The 21,057-nt window shown below is 44.7% G+C and overlaps 1 protein-coding gene and 1 long non-coding RNA gene across 2 annotated transcripts in view; one reads left to right on the top strand and one right to left on the bottom strand.

Moving 5' to 3' along the window:
- LOC138582647 (uncharacterized) overlaps nucleotides 1-13,302 on the bottom strand; it is a 204,256-nt gene extending 190,954 nt beyond the window's left edge. Inside the window, exon 1 of the long non-coding RNA XR_011305057.1 lies at nucleotides 13,130-13,302. This is a non-coding gene — a long non-coding RNA (uncharacterized lncRNA). The remainder of the gene's footprint in view (nucleotides 1-13,129) is intronic.
- DELE1 (DAP3 binding cell death enhancer 1) overlaps nucleotides 1-21,057 on the top strand; it is a 339,909-nt gene that overhangs the window by 57,192 nt on the left and 261,660 nt on the right. Inside the window, exon 2 of the mRNA XM_069654111.1 lies at nucleotides 14,283-14,412. Within this exon, the coding sequence (XP_069510212.1) occupies nucleotides 14,283-14,412 (130 nt within the window). The remainder of the gene's footprint in view (nucleotides 1-14,282; nucleotides 14,413-21,057) is intronic.

Below are 21,057 nucleotides of genomic sequence, written 5' to 3'. Positions count from 1 at the left end.
CGCTGGTCCTGGGCCTCTGGCCTATCACATGAAATAGAAATAATGAACCAAGAATGACTTAACAGCTGGCGCAGGAAAGGGACTCCGGGATGGGCTCCCCTCCCTCCCCCCCCCCCCCCCCCGACACCCACTCCCCCAACCCCGGTAGGAATCCCCACTCTCCTTGAGCTTTATTTAAAGGTTTGGATTTTGAGCTGACACCCTAGGTTTTGAGTGTCAGCAATGTTGGGACGACAGGTACTTCGCGTTGGGGTGGAGTATAGGGAGGGGGAGGGAAGGGAAAGTTTGCAGGGTATTTTGTTTCAGGACTACTGCATGTTCATAAGACAATTTATTCACTACACCTCACAGGGACCGCCTTGTATCACTCCACACAGGAACCTCACTCCCACAGCACATGTTAAAGGAATATTGCCCCTCTTTTGGGGTCACAACACCCTGAAAACCTCTACCACCCGCCATAAATGACATCCACACAAGCCCAAGCACTACCCACACAACGTTCCAGGTCTCTTAACCTGCTTACCTGGAATGTGAATGGCATGGGTTCTGGGATCAAAAGGCGCCTCCTCATGCAATTCTTGAATACACTCCCCCGACATGGCTCTGATAACAAACACATCTAGCGGGTTCGAAATGTGCCTTCTTCCAGAGAACCAATTATCGGCCCGCATGTACAGGGTACACAATGGGATCCAGAGGCACCCTTATTCTTATACACAAACATACCCTGTTCATTCCGCAGACGATAGAACAGGACCCTAGGGGTCGATATGTGTTCATCCTGGGAACGCTCTGAGGTGAGAAGCTGGCTATCGCTTCAATCTACTCTCCACCCGGGCTGGGGCAGGAACTGCTAAACGACCTTACCACTCTTATTGGGAAACATCGACCAGATATGTACATCCTAGGGGGAGACTTTAATGACGCAATGTGCAATAACACAGTGGCACCCCCCTTAGGAACAGGAATCCAGTCACCCCTACAAAGTTGGCTAACTTCACATCGGCTTTAGGCCTTAGATGTATGGCGGGCACTACACCCCGGAACTAGAGAATACTCGTTCCACTCGGGAGCCCACGGCTCCATGTCCATGCTGGACGACTACTTCCTCCCGAACACCGACCTTTACAGGGTAATGTCTGCAGAGATGCTTCCTCGAGGCATCTCGGATCACACGCCACTGTCAATGGAACTAAGTATGCAGGGTGTCCTCACCCCTAGAACATGGAGATTGAATAATTACTACCTTAGGTTCCCCGAACTGATCGATCGCATAACGGATGTGTCCAATGAATACTTCGAACTCAACGGCAAACAAAAAAAGAACGGCTCCAAAAAATAGAAGCCGAAGGGGAAGTGAACACCTGGGAGAATGAACACATTCTTGACCCCACACCCAAGACTCACGGGTCCCTTAAACGCGCCCAAGAGCGCCTCCGGAATAGGGTGATGGATAACGCTAAGCAGGCCCACTGGCACTCCAGAGCAAGAATATATGAACTCTGGGACAAAGCAGGCAAAATGCTTGCCTTGCTTGAGAAAAGAGATGAGGGACAACGCCTTGTCTGGGAAATAGTCTCCCCACATGACAAGAGGTGCCAATCGGAAGATGAAATAGCGGAGGCCTTTGCCGAGTTCTATGCGGACATATACCAGGGCCCAACTCTCCCGCTTGACCCATCCCTTCTAGATAACGTCACACTCCCAACCCTCTCAGCACAACAAAAGGAACAATTGGATGCCGCTCTATCGGACACGGAAATCACAGAAGCCATAGCACAATTACAAACGGGGAAAACACTGGGTCCTAACGGATTCCCAGCAGAAACCTGGCAAAAACTAGGAGACAAAATAGCGCCCCCCCCTTCATAGAATGTTCCTCCGCACCCGTGAGCAGGGGGCCCTTCCACCAGACTTATGTAGGGCAACCATAGTAGTCATTCCCAGGCCAGATATAACCCCTGAACAATGTGCCTTCTTCAGGCCCATATCTCTGATTAACAGCGAAGCCGAAGTTCTCGCCAAGCTCCTAGCCAACTGGTTACAATTAGTCGCATCCCACCCTGGTCCACCCGGACCAATGCGGCTTTATGCCACATAAGTCGACCCAAATGAATCTGCCATGTCTCCATCTGCCAATAGAGTGTGCCCCTGTTATAGACGGACCATTGGCCCTACTGGCAATAGATTTTGAGAACGCGTTCGACTCGATCCGATGGGACAGCCTCTGGGAAGTCATGCGGCGTATGGGATTTGGGGAGACCTTTCTGGGATGGGTGCGATTGCTATACACCAACATCCAGGCAGAAGTGAAGGTCAATGGGTGGCCATCCCGATCCTTCCCTCTTGGTAGGGGCACCCGACAAGGTTGCCCACTGTAACCCCCCCGCACCCCCACCCCCTACTCTACGCCCTCGCAATAGAGCCGCTTGCTTTGTGGCTTCGCCAGAACGCAGACTGGATAGGGTTCAGATGGCCAGAGGGATACGAAGACCGGACATCCCTATATGCAGACAACCTCCTGATAATACCTGGGGGACCCAACACGATCCTGCCCCAGAGTGACGCAGATGCTTATCCGCTTCAGCGGGTTTAGTGGTCTGCAAATCAACTGGGGGAAATCCGTTTTCTTTCCGGTAAAAGGTGGGGAACAGGCCATCCCTCATGATTGCCCATACCGGGTGGAACAACAGGGTTTCCGATATCTGGATATCCGGGGACCTGATGGGGTACATAAAACACATTCTCCAACTGATTATGAACCGGTTTATTCACGATGTTCAACATTGGAAACTCCTCCCCCTGACTCCATGGGGACTGGGACCTGCCCCACATACGGGCCGAGATGGCCACCATTCACAACGTAGACCCACTTAGACTCCTATTTCAACCCCCTCCGAGACCCTCTCAACACACAACCACAACTCACATCATCACAGTTTGGAAACAGGCACATAAGTTTTTAGGATGGAAAAACAAAATTAATACCGCACAACCCCTATGGCAAAACAGTAAGCTGACCGAAATAGAGAAATTCGAGCCATGGCCCATATGGGTACGGGTGGGAATCCTGAAGGTGGGGGATATTCTTACAAGCGGGAAACTGCCCACATTTGACACTCTGCGATCGCAATCCCAAATCCCAAATACAGAGCGAAATCACTATATGCGATTGGCCCACGCCCTGAAAACCCACATACCAGCAGACACTATTGTGCCGGAATACACTCCTATAGAACGCCACATGCTGCCTGCATATATCCCTATCAAATGCACTTCCATCCTATACAATGCTATATCATCCTTTGCAACCCCCGAATTGAACAGTCTAAAGGCGAAATGGGAAGTAGATGTGCGGGAAATAGACCCAGAGGACTGGATACAAGTGCTCATGCATCCCCGTGAGATCGCGATCTCCTCCAGGCTCCACCTAGTACAGCTGAAAATACTCCATCGAGTATATTATCCCAGGACACACTTGTACGGCTGGAAACGAACCCCAAACCCAAACTGTCTTCGATGTGGAGAGGAAGTAGGTACCTTCATACACATTCTATGGACATGCCCCCGGATACAGGCGTTTTGGACTGCATGTTGTAACAAACTCACTAGTCCTGACCCGGACCATAGCACTGGACCCAAGGGCTTTACTCCTAGGTATGCCCATCGAAATAGATGTTAATAAATGGGAGAAACTGATTCTACACACAGCAATGGGGCTGATCAAATGCAACATAGCGCAGAAATGGGGAGCTCCAGAACCCCCGACGCTGGACCAATGGATAACGGACATGGACACATGCGCCATGATGGAGCGCAGGATCTGCAATGCAAGGGGCTGCCCCAACAAAGCCTTAAATATGGGAAAGATGGGAAGAGGGAGTGACTTAGGACTCTCTGCCACATGTGATACGAGCATGAACAATACATATAAGTACTCATGTAAAGGATCTCTGGAGATGGACAATATATGTAATACCTTTTTGATAGTGAATGAACATGATAATCCCTATGTTGATTTTGTTTTGTTGTGTGTTGTCTTAAAACAATAAAACATGTTTTATCCAAAAATAAAGTTGTAGAACGAGACGGGCCCCACTTTGAAAGTGGAAAACATAAAGACTGTATCTCAAAGCTGAAATAATCCCGAATGACATAGCAAGGAAGCACAAAAATGCATCCGATGTTGAAACGGTGAAGTTGAATACTCTGTAAACATGGACAGCAAAGTGTATGAAATCACAGGAAGCGATAAAGATAGATTTGTCACAAGAAATAAGACATTTTCTACAATTAGCGGACTTGAGGAATTCCCAACGCCATGACGGTGAGAAAGAAAGAAGTGTATTATTCAAGTCGTCCCCAAGGGATTGATGCATTGAAAAATCAAAATGGTTTCCTTATCAAAGGGGGAGAGAAAACCATACCGACGATAAAGGATTTGAGACTAAAGCTGTGAAGACAAGCTACCAGAACTTGAAAGTTTAAGAACCAGTCATCTACAAGTGGGCCAGGCAGAAGTCCATTCCGAGGCAATCGCACAACCCTCTTTTCATTTTAGTTTGCTGTTTTTCCAAAGTGGTAGGGCCAGATAGTTACTTGGGTTTTGGGCAAAGGACTTTTTATTTGGACTTGACGTGCCCCCTTATGTTTACTTTTGTTAGTTGGGGAACTTCCCTCATAGATATAGGACAAGCAAGGAGTTTTTCTTTTATTGTAAATCCAACCCTTTCTGAACATGTCATTCAGTTGTTCGACTCCTTCTGGTTCACCACTGTGTTTAACGTTATTTCTTTGCCTGACATTCGATGATAAAAAGTTGGTACTCGGATGACATTTTTCCAATAGGCACACGACTGACATTGGTAAGCCTGTAATTTGGGTGTAGTAAGAAACATTTGAGTTTTCTGTGTATTTCATTTACCCAAGTAAGTGCACCATTTTAAGTTATTTTTCCCCTTGGAAGCCATCAGTGGTGGTTTTGGAAACCGTGTTCGTGACTCATGGCTAGATCGAACAATAAGTATATTAATCTTAATTTTACTGACCTAATAATACATATTTTTAGTCCAGATTTAATTATGAATGTTCATATCTTTATTCTTCACAGGTCCTTTTTCATTAAATCATGTCTTGTAATGTCAGTTATGTTGCATTGGTTTTTATCCAAGCAATGTCAACTATGCTTCTGTGCGATTGGATGCTCAACGATCCGTGTTGCGTTCCAATTGTAGACCTCATACTTACCTTGAACTGATATACCCTACTGTGCAAAAAGTCCTTATCAACTATCCCAGATGCAGATGTGGATCCAGTTCCCAATTCTTTCATACTATGTGTATTAAATTAGCGTTGACGAACAATTTCAAATGTATTGGAGCCATATATCCCCAAATAAGACACAGCGCTGGGAGCACCAATGGCTCCGAGCCTAGCAAATATCTATGTAGAGAGTTTCGAATAAGGCAATCTACACAGACTCCAATCCTTTTATCCAGAGGGTGAAAGTGTGGAAACGATACATAGACTACTTTGTCATTTGGTATGGCTCACATGCTGAAGATATGAACTTTATTCAATGGCTTGACGAACAATGTACATCTGAAGTTTATGCAATTGATTTCTTGGATATTGCAATATTTCACCAGCAAGGAAAATGACTTAAACCATTCCACAAAGACAGAGAGGATGCGTTATTACTCTACAAAGTCATCATGTGAAACCTCTTCGAGACAACCTCCTGTTTGGACAGTTCCTCAGACTCGAGAGGAACAGTAGTGTAGAGAGGCAGATGTACACCTCATTTATAGTGCCACCCTCTCACCTCTGTTATATTGGAAGAACAAGCACACACTCCATGACACCAGGTATCATCCCAATAACGCATCGATATTCTATGCGCTCAGACAACCCTATCAAATGTACCCTCATACTGACGTGGTAGAAGGATGCCTTTATAAGAGCTATAACTGAAATCTGAAGTGGCGTCATAAGGAGAAGACCCAAGGACGTACTGAAACATGCGATTACTTGAAGAATGAAGATTTGACTGAAGTAGCAAAGGGAACATTTTATGCAAATACGTAGAAAATGTATACACTGAAAAGAGAGTAGCTGTATATACGAAGAAACGCAAGGTAGATGATATATATGCTTGCTGCAGTAGGAAATATAACCTGGATAAAGCAGCCATGATGAGAAAATGGATCTTGACTCTGTATAAATAGTAAGACGCCTAAAGGAGTGACCAAGGCTGCAGAGCCAACGGGCACTGGAAAACCTTTGTTCTTTGCACAAAGCTGGTATTTCTAGGATGCCGCAGCAAGAAGCAATTGTAAGGCTAGAAAGAAGTCTGAGGATAAGCAACATATGCACAACCTATTTCTCTTAGATTAAGCAAAGGAGTGAACGTTTTCAAGTGCTGAGTTTTGAAACATCAAAGATGCAGAAAGCGTATGCACTATGGGACAATCAAGTCTCCAAGGGCCAAGAGGAGTAATCCCACCCATTATAATTGAAACAAATGGTAGGACAGGATGAACAAAATCATGGTCTCATCACATGTGATGCAAGACCAAAAAACGAGGCTTATTCATTAAGCTCCAGGAAGATGGCAATGTACCTTCACTCCCTTTTTAAAGTTCTGAGGAAGAGGACAGTTGGCAAGGTCAACTATAAAGAAGCCTTGGCTTGGGGCCTAACTGATTAGAGATGGTAGGCTAATTGGCCAAGTGGGCAGTTGTCTGACGTTGCTCCCAGCACTTGGGTTTCGTTTTGCTTACGTGCTGCTAACGAGCCGAATGTCCAAGGTTCGGGGAGAATTCCAACCAATCTTAAGGGCCTACGCAATGATGAACTATACATTGTTGCAGAAGTCAATCCACTGCTGTTCTGCTATTATCTGTATTATACGCAGTTGGAGGTAGTGGCAGCCAATAATGTTAACATGTAAATAAACTATAGGTATATATGTTCCCATAAACAATCCCTCCACACGGTAGGTTTTTACTGTTTGCCACATAGGATGATGTCGTAACTGATGTACATTGAGGTATAACGGTTTTATATAACCAAAATGTATTAAAAAGAGTGTCAACTTCAATCTGTATGTTTATCATGTTTCCTTACTTAATTGAGCTTATAATAAAGTTGTATTTTTGCCATATTCTTTGAGTCCGTCTAGTTATTTGGGTCTGCTATCATTTATTAACAGTTCCATCTGGCATGCGGAACGCTCCAGGTGCTACTGCGCAGTAGCAATAAGGAAGCCTATGTGGGAGAAGCCCACTTTCCAAGCCAAAACCTTAGAACTAGGAGTTACCCCAAAGAATTGATCAAAAGACCAGCCAGAAAGAGCCTACAATAATCTTGGAGAGGCCCGTGCTTGAGAAAAAAACAGGAAGCTGAAGAGTGAAAACAGGATGGTGTGTCACTATCTACTCCAGATCTAAGTTAATCAAAAATGTAATAAACGCTGGAAATATTCCACAAATTACCTATTTTTGCTTTTAAGAATTAGCTAACAAGATGCGTGGAAACGTCCACTTCAAATAGCCTGAGAGATGTGTGGTTTGGCACCAATTACAGGACCTCCTCCTTGTCGAACATGTTGGTTGTGAAAACTCGTGCATAGAAGGAGTGAACTAGATCTCGGTTTAGCAAAGCCCTGGTGCCAAAAAAAGTTCCCCAACTGCAATTCAGAGAATGTGATACCAGATAACATGGCCTTGTGGACCTGTATGTTTAGGAAAAACCCTGAAGAAAGATAAACCTGTGAAAGTTTAAAAATAGGAGCACCATGAAACATAAAGTTGAGTGCACCTCTAGTGAAACATTTCAGACAAATGGCCCAATTGTGAAGATTTTAAATGGCCAATCCTCCAAAAAATCTTTGGATCCTCTAAGAAAAAGATTGATAATGGGAACAAGAGCTGATTTATCACAGACAGCTGGAGAAATGGGCTTAATGAAGAAGCTGAAAGATACAAAAATAAAAATCATTAGTAAGTACTGTTTGTTAACCATCTGGTTAGGGAAATGCCATTTGGACTAGAAGCAACACACAATGATAAAGGCTTGCATGTACATAATAATCCCAGAAACTATTGGCTGAAATAGGCCACACAGCAACTGTAAGGCCTCCAATAAATGGCATGGATTTCTGTGCATTAAATATGGGTGATACAGATGGATGGTCCCCCCCCTCCCCTACCCCCTCCCGCCCCCTTCCAGTCCACACAATGGAGGGGTGGAACGTACATTTGTGACCGCGGCTAACTACGTGGCACGCATATATGCGTCTTAAATCAAGATTGTGCCCATTTTTGGTGAGACTCCATTGGGCTTTCGCTTTATTTGCATCTGAGGGATATCGTCCCTAGAATTCATGGGCCACATTTACTAGGGATCATGCATTCGGGTCCAGTACATTCACGGCATTAACCAACAGACACTTTGGAGACACGACCAATGTATTTAATACACCTCCATGAGATTAGGACACTACGCCGAAGCATAGAGGAGCATCTTCCTTGTGGGTGAGCAATTTAAACTGTGAGGAAAGCATGGTAATTGATAATATCCAGACTTGATGTTATAGATAAGCAGCAATTTAACCCGTTTCGACAATGTCATTTGCAGAAGGAAAAGAGGCAAATAACTGTTGTAGAATTCCAATCAACAGAAGAGGGAAGAACCAAAACCTATTAAGAATACAAAATTGAGAGGTTTTTCATTCATAAGTTCCTTACTATAGAATCATTAAATGATTGCCAACAAGATGTTTTTTAATTTATTTTTTTACAATGTTGCAGCAATAGTTCCTTTTTGACGACTCGCAGATTAGGCTCATCCAGTACACATGAAACAGCACTTATCCTAATGGAAACACAAAGGATGAACCATTCATGAATAAGAAATATACTCGTGAGGAATGCTCTACAGTAAATATGTAAGAACAGAAACGTGGCATGTAGCACTGTTTTTTTTCTGTACTTTACATATGTGAATGTAATTTCTAAAGGGTCCAGAAGGTTTTTTTTCACGTGGGAAGTATTTGGTACTGTATGCTGCAAACCTTTCAGGTTGTGTAACGGAGGGTATAGCAGACTTGACAGAATGGTTTGCGTCACAAGTGATGGGTCATCAGTGAATTAAGCGGGCATTGTTCTAATAGAATGATTTTTATCCAGATGAGTTTTTTTTAACATGTTTGTAGTAATGTGTGTGCGCATCAATGAGTGAATACACTTATAGGTGAACCAAGAGATGTTTATGAAAGAAACTTAGATGAATCAAATATTTTTGACCTAAATATTTTTGCACTAAATTACTAGATATTCTTTATTTTTCATACACAAGAGATGAGCGTAACTTGCAAGGAAGCCAATGGGTCACACACCCGCATTTGTACTACAAGTCAAATTGAATCTGGGGGTCAACCTCTACATCAAGTGAGCAAGTAAGATTATCTGGGTGTTCTCTTTACATCTTCGAGTATGTGGTCTAGTCTGGCATAAAGTAGGTTATGGAGTAGGTGTCGAATGTGGTAATTTGCTTTCATAGTAAGTACTGCACTGTCCTGGTAAAAGGGCCCTGGAAGTGTATCGTGCTTAAACAGTCGCTGCACCCCTCTATGCTGCTGGAGTGTTGGACGTAAACCAGCCCCTGCCTATCTCCGTCGCAGTGTCTGAAAGTCTCAGAGCCTTAAAGATCTTTTTCTCAGGTGGAACAACTTTACCTTTCTCTTAACTTTCAATGGATTACTGGCAAGTGAAGCAAAAAGTCACTTTTCAAACATGCAAATGGAAGAACACTAAATCTGGTTATTTAGCTTTGCACAAAACAAAGCAGACCGTCAACCGTTTTGGTGCAAGCAGAAATGGCTATTCTGCAAATAGCTGGAAAACTGGGACTGAGCCAAGCTTTCCATTGGATCTTAGTTTGGTTAAACCACTGCATTGATCTATACAATGAAGCAGTGAGTTATTATGGAAGCCTGAGATTATCAACTGATTTCCCCCTGGTTGAGGCATGTAGAGAGGAGTCTTCACCAATTTGATTTCCCTCTAGTCTACCCGTTTGTTGAAATGCTTAGCAAGAGCAAAGAGTTTGAGTGTGAAAAAGACTTCACCCAAGAGCGTTGGTGTCAAAGACTGACGCAACCAGGACAGTAATGCTTTGAGGCAAAGACTGATTATAATTTTACCATTATCTGTTAACTGTCTCCCCTGCACATCTAGTTTTGTTAAAGGAGGTTTCCCCTTGTTCAATTGGCTTTCACACCACAATTAGGTTATTGGTCAACTAAGTCTTTACATGAGTGCATTTGTCCTCAAATTCTTGCGTCAAAACAATAGTACATTTTAATCTGTTTTGAAAGCGCTGTAGCAGATTGACAAAGGAGTAGGTAGCACCCCTCTTTAAGAAATATAGGGTATGGTCTACGACTGCAGCAAATATGCGGTTGAAGTTGTAGATCATATTTGCATTTGTGCCCTAAATGGATAGGGTACAGAATCTCAAACCGCATGATATAGGCAGGTCATGCAATTTGGTAATGGATAGATGCAGCTTTCAAAATAAATGGCTAAAAACACTGGAGTATAGGGCAACATCCAGCAACCTGGAGCAAATACATAATGTGCAGCAAATGTAGCATATCATGTGAGATGTGAACTATAACCTTTGTCTGCCATCTTTTCTACCATACACTGTGGCCATTTGCTTGGTCGCCAGGCACGCTAGTGGATCTGGAAGAGGGTTGGGTGTGTTTGGTTAGTTGGTGGGAGAAGAAAGGCACAATTACACAGTATTGTGTTGAGGTTGCAAATTGCAAGTACCTTGAGCTCTGCGTGCTTGTTGCTTTCTAGGTGTGAAACCCAGGAGGCATTGAGGGCTTTTTGTAGAGGAGGGGGGAGGAGGGGGCAGCATCATGCTTGTAGTGTAGGCAGGTGTTTGCCAGAGCCTGATTATGTAAGCTTCAATTAGAGGTGTACGTTTGTGATGATTTGAAGTCTAGGTAGAGCGTCTCTTTTAAAAGGCATGTGTGATTGGTTGGTCTGAGTTTGTGTGTTGAGTAAGGTGGAGAGAAATTGAAGATTAGGCAAAGGGGGGTGTTCTTTGGGCAGAGGGTTCTTTAGTGCTTTCAAATTATTGGTCTTGCTGTCGGTTGCATTATGGTGGAAGATGTTTTCCTTTTGTGCTTGTTGCATGAAGAGGTTCTATGTTGAGGCTTAGGTATTCTGGAAGACATGTAGGACATTCTCTTAAGGTTTTGTCTGTGCCTTGATGTGATGTTCTAGTCGTTCTACTTTCCTAAGTTCCTTTTTGTTGTTGTAGGCGGATGATCGGGAGCCGGTATTGCGTTCACTTGGGTTGTGTCTGCACATGAAAGTCAAACTATTGGTTAGTGTTTCCACTTCTTGATGGGTGCAGGTTAAACTTTTTATCTGCTAAGCATTGAAGAGCCATGATTTTTGCAATTTTCCTGCATTTCTTGTGGTCCCTTGGGGTGCCGATTTCTCTTTGGTAGCGCGTTCCTGTGTTTGGCCACCAAAGTGGAAAATGTGGAGGCTTTGTGACTTTCTTTCCAAAATGGTTGGTTTCTAATAGTTTAGGAATCGAAGTGAGTGGGCACCACTGGATAGTAAATTCACTTGTCTTTGGTGTTCAGAGCTCATGCAAGGAAAAATTCTTTCTTTCAAATGTCTGTCCAAAAACTTGTGCAGGAGCAGGCTGTAACGGGTTTGGAGACACCCAAGCCCAGAAAACATACGAAGCAAGAGACCAGGTAAGATACCTAGTCATACAGCCGCTCTCTAAAATACCCAGCTTGGGTTGTGGTTTTTTTCAAAATTACTGAACAGTTCGAAAGTGAAAAATAAACTTCAAATTGTAACAAGAAAAGCATACAATTCTGTTTTTCAAGGTAGTTTTTATCTGCCAAAATAATAATCTCAAAAAATAAGTAGTCACTAATAGTTTCTTAGTGAGGAAGAGTTTGCCACAGTTGATTAATCAATCGGACCAAATTTGCCAATGCATTTTCGGAAAATAAATTTCCTTAATCAGGGCCAGTCTAATCATAATCAATACACATTCATAAATAAACAAGCAGTACAAAATGGTACATGATTACATTCATAATTGTGATCAAATTCGAGACATACCATCAAGTTTTGGTTGCAGTAGCAGAAGAGTAGAAAAGGAGAGGGCAGGAAAAAATAAGGGAGGTCAATATCGTATATCATGTGTATATGTAACCAACAGTTGTATGACAAGAAAACAGTTACCTGTGGCAGGTAGGTGGAAAGTTTGAGTGTAACAAACTATAGAGTGGTGGCCAAGTTGTGGCCCAATCGAACTGCCTGACAGAAATCAGCGCAGTATGTCAGCATGCTATGCGGTAGCTGGAAACAGGAGAAACCCGTTCGTGAGAGCGGATGACATCCGTGGTCCTAATTGATTGAAAGGTGAAGAGTCTTACCGTGTTGAGAGCGGGAGCGGAGCAGTTCTCCCGTGGTCTGCGAGAAGCAGAATGCTGTCGTTGCATCGGAGCGTTGCCTAGGCAACGTTTCCTTAATGCGACACGTGATCACTACGCGGCCAGGAGGGCGCACTGTTGAAAACCAGTGTTGTAATCGGGCCAGTGGGCTTAAAATAAATAAATCCAAACAATTATCAAACCTCTCAAGGAAGAATGAGGAATATTGGAATGAAAAAATAAAGACGCGAAAAAGGAAAACATGGAAATAGAAGAAATACTAGAGTTAGAAACAATGCCGATAGAGTGGGATGCAAAATTAGGAAAGAATGAGAGCAGATAGAAAGCTGTTAGTGGTGATAAACTTTGCTGCCATTGGTGTCGTCGAACGACAGCACCTTGGGTCCTAGACACAAGGTCCAGGATATGCAGCGTTTGAATAGGGAATAATATCAATTATGCATACCAATGTACATAGTCATAGCGATTAGTCACATCTAATGTTGGTACCAGATTAAGTATCTAGGCACTGAAGTTGAGCTGAAAAAAAATTCATTCAAAGGGCCCAGATCCCACTATGTTAAATGTCACCCAAGAGAATACCAATCAAAACAGTAGGGATAACCTCAAATTACATCTTACCTGGTCTCTTGCTTCATATGGTTTCTAATAGTTTGCCATTTCTCTGATTTTTAGCAATTCTGCTCCCAGACCTTGAAGGGGTCAACTGAGGGCCTTGAACTGGATGTGTTTTTTGGTCTTGAAGCCAGTGGAGTGCTCGGAGCCAGTGTTCTGTGTTCCCTCCTGTTGAGCCTTATCTGCAGTAATGTTTATATATGATCCATTATGCTTTAAACAAGGGGGCAAAAATTCAAGTTGCAAGCTAGTAAACAGCCATAAAGTTTCTCGCCACATCAATTCTAAACATACGCACAACACACAATTTACTCACCAAATATAACTTTTTTAATGGCTAGTGACGGGTGCACTCTTTTTAATCCTGCTTGAAATGTGTTATAGATGTGTCCTAATGCTCTTTTATATAATTTCCAAAGCACAGTTAATCTCACGTTGTTGTTTTATTATGGCACCACTTTTCCAGATGAGCGAAAGTAGCTTCTGTTGCAAGTTGTCAAGTTAACAATGCCTTCCCGTCTACAACATTTTCAATCCCTTAATGTTAATTGGCAGCACTTAGAACATTTTTTGTGGTGTTTCAATGAGTAACGATTGGTGCTTTTTTAAGGATTGTCACAGTGCTACATTTGTTCATGTTTAATGTATCTTTATTTTAATGGTGTTGATTTTGCTAACATTAACATATGATTACAACAAAGAATCTAGTTATCCACCATGTGCCCGCTAATGGTTCTGGCTTTTGTACAGTGAAAATGGCAAGGTTTTGCCATGCTATTCTGGCATACTCGCATGTTAAGGGAAGTATTGCCCTCCTACTTGGATATTCACTCCATTCGCCAAATGCTGTTATCGTATGCTCATACCAGCACTTTGAAATAACGTTCTTCAGGTGCGAGGGCTGATGGCTGTAGGACAAGGACTCCAACTAATGATCGTGCAGTACCCGTAGCAGCTTTTTAAGGAAATGGGAAAGGAATGGCGCATGTCTGATACCAAATATTCACGCTTGCAGCGGTTGAAATAGAATAGCATTTACCTGTTTCCGGTTGAGAGATGGCAGTGAAAGCTCTGCCCGTGGATGGGGTTTTAATCTGTTGACTCTTTCTTCAACAGTTTTCTGATGTATATTTTTTATTTCCTTGTACATCTGTTTTAGTACTTCATCGTTTCCATGCTGGCAATGTCGTCCCTAACACTTTGTATCCAGCGCCAGCACCACACACTGAAGTGGAGGCGTTAAACTCTACAGCCTCACTCCCCTTTGGATCCAGCCCGAATGGGAAAAGGTACAGTATGGGCATTCTCTTTCTCAGTAGATCGTCCAAGTTTTGCACTTTGACTCTATAGCATCTTGTTTGTTTTTTCGCTTGCTGTTGTGATGTGCATTTACCTTTTGTGTTGAGCATTTTGCTTGAGGGTGCACCGGCCCTGCTGCTTCTAAGAAACAGTTTGCTCTCAGACGATGCATGCCATGTGGTTAAAAATGAATGGGTGCCACTACAAAGACGTTTAAAATTGCTTTTGCAGCGCATTCTCGCCCAGTCTCTACATGCAGGAATCCTCTGCTGCTTTCCACATAACCATCACCACTGGGGAAACTCCCTCCTGATCACTCTGAAAGAGTTCCTGTACAAATAAAATGGGATCACCCCTCACCCCAAGTTGCACCAATTACTCTGTGCTCACCTGCCACGGTGGGAGGACCCAACTCCCGCGCTCCCCACCTGTGATACTCTCTCCACGTACCTAATCACCCTAATCACTCACCATGTCCTTGCTCTGCATGCATGCTTTTGTATGGAGTACTGGAAATAACTGAGTAGTGAGCATGGAATGTAGGTATGAAATAAAATGTGAGTAGTGACTTTCATTTGTTGGTTGTGACAGTTGGTGGTCTGGCGTTTGAACTTGATGGCTGTATTGCTTTGGGCTATATGTATATAAAGTTATTAAACCAAGACTCTTCCATTTGTACACTCATACACTCATTCCCACACCTGGCAGCATCTCCTCTTCACTCCTACCAGCTTAAAGTGCCCCGTGTCGATTTGTCCCTTCCCTCCTTTTTGCTGCAGTAGTACCACCCTGGCAATCCGATTCTTGCTGTTGTGGTCCCCCGCCCCAATCCCTGGAGTCTTCCCTCCCACTTCCTAAATACTGAATTAAATTGGTTCAGTAACCGTTCCGGGCAGGGGGTGTAAGGTGGTAAGATGGTGGTATGAGTAGGTTGCTCTGCCTGAACCTTCTTTCCCCGCAGCTGCAAGTGAGGTCTGTTCCTCGTCTTGCTATGGCTAGGTCCTCTGGTCCACTTTGTGACGACTAGCAGTGGCTCCTGCTGACGGAGGAAAAAGGCAAATGTTGCCTGAGAGCCAGACTGCGAGCTGCAGGTCCCTGTATTGTGGCCAAGTGAGCACGACGCCCTGACCTGGGTCACTATAGCGCAAACTTCACATTTCAAATGACGTGCCTTCTTAGCTTATCGAATGCCAGCCCAGAACAGCAGGGACATAACGAGAGCGGTCTTGCCTAGTAAGGTGACAGTGCAGACCAATGATGTGTAATGATGGTGCTCTGAAGACTTGATATATTCAATCTGAGGGATATATGTGGATTTGGAAGGGGTGCCTTGGGCGACATGCTTGTTGTAGCTTCCCCACTCTCCCACTGGCTTTGCTGGCCACTGGAATATGGCACAGCCTGGATAATACTGGTGTTGTGACTCGTGTGAGGGAACAATTTAAAGCACCCCTTTCAAGCTAGAAAGGTTATTTCCGGTCCTGTGGGATGAAATTGGGAATCTAAGAGCAGATCTATACAAGGTTATTTGGTGAGCATGCAAAGGAAATTTCTGCCCTGGGCTTGAGGGTGGGTGACTGAAGCTGATTTGAATATGATCTCAGATTCTATTTTGCCCTCACTTTCAGATGGAGTCTTTTAGAGAATCGCTCCAGGTGTGAAAACCTTTGAATCCTACCCTTTAAAGAACTGTCAGAAGGCACAGATCTGAATGGATGCCTAAAGAAATCGGTTCTATTTATACTGAAAGACCCGCCTTGCACAATGTAGGAGGATAGTCCTAAGAAAAGGAATCCCAATTCCCCGCCCAGCAATATCCTGGTAAAAATTCACAACTTTCAACCAAAGGCAAAGAATCTTGTGGAGGGTAGGGTTCAAGCATGAAATAGTTTTTCAGTTAAATTGAACCAGGGCATCTCCTTTAGGTATGGCCCAACATAGGGTGATATGTTGGGTTGTGCAAATCATGCAGCAAAGTAACATGAATAATAGATGGAGTTTTCCTTTTTACTCCAATTCAGGCTCAAATACAAAACCTTGGCCGTTACTGTTACCATCTACCTTGGAAGGCTTGGTGCTCGTCTAACCTCAACCTGACGGCAAACAAAAGATGGTGACCATCAGCCAGGCGAATTTAATTGCTCTGGGCGCCGATTGAAATTGTTGGAAAAAGAAACGGGGGGAGCAATATCTCAGGCACACCATGCTCCCCACAAATAAAAGTTCTAAAGGGGCGTTTGGGTTCATGCTTTTTACCAATTCGCTGTGACTGATGGTAAGTCCCTCATGCACTCATTAGAATGATGTAACGTAACACATATCTCTCCTTTTAGTGATCCCAACCACTAACTCAGTCAGGATAGGAAGATCCTCTATCTCAGCCTTGGCCCCGACTTTGTGGAACTCGCTTCCACCACACATTCGACACACCCAAGACTACGACATTCCGCAAATTACTGAAAACGTGGCTCTTTCCATAACGCCAACCTCAACCTAATGCTTTAACAACTTCCAACAACCCAATGACCAAATACACTGTGGGACTCCCAACCATGTATTCAATGAATATGCCCACTGATTTGGGAAAAAATAAAAATGTGGCTATATACAACCGTTTCCCAGAACAATGACCTCCTTAGATCATAACGCCTCCTACCCCCGTGAAGCCACTGTGCCCCCAGCCCATAATACATCCCTGTTGCTGTGTGCCCTTGCAATGTCACCCTGCCCTGCCCTCCCTGTCCCTGTGATGTTGCTATATATCCCTCTATATTGCCATCCCTCTAGCCCCAATGATGTCTTTGTATGCCCCACTTTACCCGACTCACTGTGTACCCAGCTTTGTGTTCCCCTTGATGTCGCTATGTATCCCCCTGCCGCCCCGCCCGATCGCCTAAAGCCAGCCCTCTGTCGCTGTTTGCCCCTTTGTGCCTGTGTCGCCTTGTAACCTGCCCTCCTGTTCCTGTGATGTCACTATATATCACACTGTATTACCCTCCCCTCTAGCCCCTGTGATGTCACGGTATGCACCACTGTGCCCATGTACCCTTCCTCTTGTTCCCCATGTCACTATGTATCCCTCTGCCTCTCCTGTTGCTATAAACCCAACCCTCTGTTGCTTTATGCCCCTCTCCGCCCATGTGTCGCTGTGTACCCTGCCTCCCCTGTTCCTGTGATGTCGCTATGTATCACACTGTATTCCCCTGCCCTCTAGTCCCCGTGATGTTGCTGTGTGCCCGTGCATCACTGTACCCTGCTTTCTTGTTTTATGATCTCGCTGTATATCCCTCAGCCCCCAACCCCTGTGGCTGTAAACCCAGCCATCTGTCACTGTGTGCCCGTGTGTCACTTGTAGCCCTGCCCTCCTGTTGGCCTGCCTGGTCTCGGGCGCTTTAAAGATGAACCATCATATCACTACACTTACTCTCTATACACCATCACATAATTAGAACACAGCTATACCCCTTGATAAATTCAGTCTAGCTGTACACCTATGAACACTACCTCATGAACACCTCATCACCCTAATAACGCAGCATCCCATGACAATAAGGCCTAGCTGCACACATAAGTGTCTTTCAGGCCTAACACAGCCAGAACCCAGTCTGGGTGTCCACCGACCAGACTGCTCGCATTCAATTGATCTCTTCACCACCACACCTAACGCTAGGATGCAGCTACCATTCCGGCAATTGCATCCGCTGCACGCATAACTTGTGCACCCAACAACACTATCTCTCTCTACTGACCTGGACGGCGGTCCCCGAGGGCGTTCAACCTAGCAGCGCTTTGAGATCATACCAATGATATATAGAGCACTATATAAATGCCAAATAACAAAACCTATCATATTGACAAACGTCATCATTGTTCAATTATTTGTTTTAGTGTAACTAATTGCCCCACTTACTGTGATCCCTAACTTTAGTGTAGTGTTGGGAGGGTTTTTATAGTCGCTACCTGTGGCAAGACTTAGAAAAGCCAACATGCGTTAGCAAGGTTTTCAAAGCACCAGCTAAGCTAAACTACTGTATTAAGTAGCATAGACCAAATAGAAAGGCTAAATTAAGGATGAATGGGGACTGTGTAGTACAGTAAACATTTACCAGAAATAGTAAAATGGTAAGTAAAAATACCTACACTGGTAAGTTTAAAAATAACATCATTTGTCATACTACATTAAGGCACACTTTAAATATTCTAAGTTGTATACATATATACAGCTCACAGTAGGGTAGCCCACTATCAGTTACACGCTAAGTTTGGTATCATGAGCAGTTATTCATAAAATCATCGCAACCACCAAAGTAGAAAAGATGTTGCACACACATCAGATCGTAAGCCATATACCTATAAGGCACTCGGCACCATATAATCTTTAGATGTGCAGCCTGCCCTAGGCTACAGTCTAAGGGGTTTTAGGTGTTTTAGAAAGGTTCCTGAGAGCCCACTCTCCTAGGCTAGGTAAAACATTGAAGACAGTTGGTGAAAAGCAATAGCCGAAATAGGGACTTGGAGTCTTAAATCAGTTTATAAAGAGCAGAGAAGACCATGTCACCCCTGAGATGTAAAAGGATGACACACAGAATTACTGACCCGGACACCACCACCATGGGCCAGCCTCAAATAGGGTTATTGCAATCAGGACTTTGTGTTCAGTGTAAGAGGGGTATTTCAAGGGACCAAAGTGTTCTCGGGCCTCCGTACCCCTAGAGAGCTATAAATAGTCTGAGGTGCCAGCAAAATCCCATAGAAGCGGTACCTCACAGTCCTGGTTGTTTTGCAGGGTCGTCTGGTCACGGATTCAGGGGTGTTCACCACTGGTTGTCTATCAGTTCCTCTTCAGACATCAGACTGTTTTGGGGGACATCCTGATTAGTTCCCTTGATGAAGAAAATAGACTCCCATGGATAACTCGACAGATGCACAGCTTGCATTGACCTGGGCAGGGTCAGGAGGCACTTGGCAGCTTGGCCACAGGGCTCTTGGTGGAGATGAGTACTGCGCTAGGCAAGGCAGAACTCCTTACTACGAAGCACAGCTGCATCTGGTTTTGTAGAGAAAATGCAAAGCTGCACACAACAGCTGACTGTCAAAGAGCGGAAGGCACCTCTCGGAGGTCTTCCTTGTTAAACTATAGGTCGAGGATTGCGATCCAGTGGTATTGGCTGAGTCAGTGCTGGTTTCTGGAGTAGTCTTCCGGCGTCTTTCAGTTGTTTTGTTCTATGGGTCCTCTCGGCTCCACTGGCCAACTTGGTTTCTGGATTATGCACCTCTGCTTGTATCGAGAATGTGGGCTGGAAGGACCCTTGCAACATTCTAACTTGGATGTGGCAGCCACTTAGCCAGAATCTTCCCCGCAACAACGACGCCCCTGCAAGAATATGGATTAGGGGCAGAGAGACCCTCTTACTGCCAGTTTACGCACACCAAAGAACTTTTAATGTTTTCTGCAAGAATCCCACCAAGGTGCATGAAGAAAGGGGACCCTCCCCATAGGAGGTGGGACAGCCAACAAAACACAGGCCATCTTTTACAGGACTTGCATACTGAGAAGCCATTGTGGGCATATGGTCCTCTTCTGTGCATTAATGCGTCTAAAAAGGTGGCGTGTGATAGTGCACCTACAAAAAGGGTAAACATCTAATGACTGCCAGAACCCTGTTCAGAGGATATCTGGAAAGTAACACAAATGGTACTTTGGACACACAAAAGGTGACCGTGCCCCCACAGCACTCTATTAAGATAGCTTGTGCTGCAAAGGTAAAATCGCACGTTCTAAAAGGAGATGACTGCTTCTGCACTGAAAGACACATAGGCAACTCAGTGCATGCAAAACAGCATTGCAAACGTCACCCTAGGGGCCCTTCATGGCACACCACAGAGGGTGCGGGTGCAGCCATAGGGAAATATGTATTCCAAACAAAGCGCAGAGGTCTCCCCTCACCGTAACCTTAAAAAGAGGGTCCAGATTGGCCACCAGGGGGCGCAGAGACAACAAAAAGTGGACAGAGCCCCCACTTACAGGACCCCTGTAGTTAAAAACAAAACGCCAACCATCGGAATACCCCCACCCCATCAAGTGGACGAAAATTTGGAGAAAGTCGGCAGAGGAGTCGCCAGTAAATCGACGAGACGTGGAATGGCCTCAGCAAGCTGGCAAACACGAAAGTGAAATCAACGATACACGGGCACTGAAGCGTGCCCGGCGCCGAAAGAAATGCCTCCAGGAGCTCTTCGGGCACAGCGGCATGCTGCCTTTTAATCACAGCGAAAGAGGGACCCGCAGCGGAGACTCCGGCGTCCCAACAAGGCGAAGAGGAGGGTGCCTTTTAGCCACGCACCGCTCGCACTCCATCCACGGAGATAATACTGAGTGAGGGGTACAGACCCAAGGAGAGCGGGCGGTGGACCATGGACCCTCCAGACCCCGGGCACTCAGTTCATTGCAATAGCCAGAACAGTATCTTACACCTCAAGGTGTTCCCCGAGGCGAAGTGCCAAAAAGAGAGAAGACAACTGCAGGGTCTCCAGCTCTACACAGCACAAGATAAGGCGAGCGTCACAAGGTGCCCGAGTCCTCTCCCCTCACTCCATAAAGATTGGGCCCGAAATAAATTAAACATTTTTACACT

Source organism: Ambystoma mexicanum, chromosome 3q, assembly GCF_040938575.1.
Source record: "Ambystoma mexicanum isolate Mex_15411 chromosome 3q, UKY_AmexF1_1, whole genome shotgun sequence".
In the NCBI taxonomy this organism is placed as follows: Eukaryota; Metazoa; Chordata; class Amphibia; order Caudata; family Ambystomatidae; genus Ambystoma; species Ambystoma mexicanum.
This window is presented reverse-complemented; position numbering and strand designations above follow the sequence as displayed.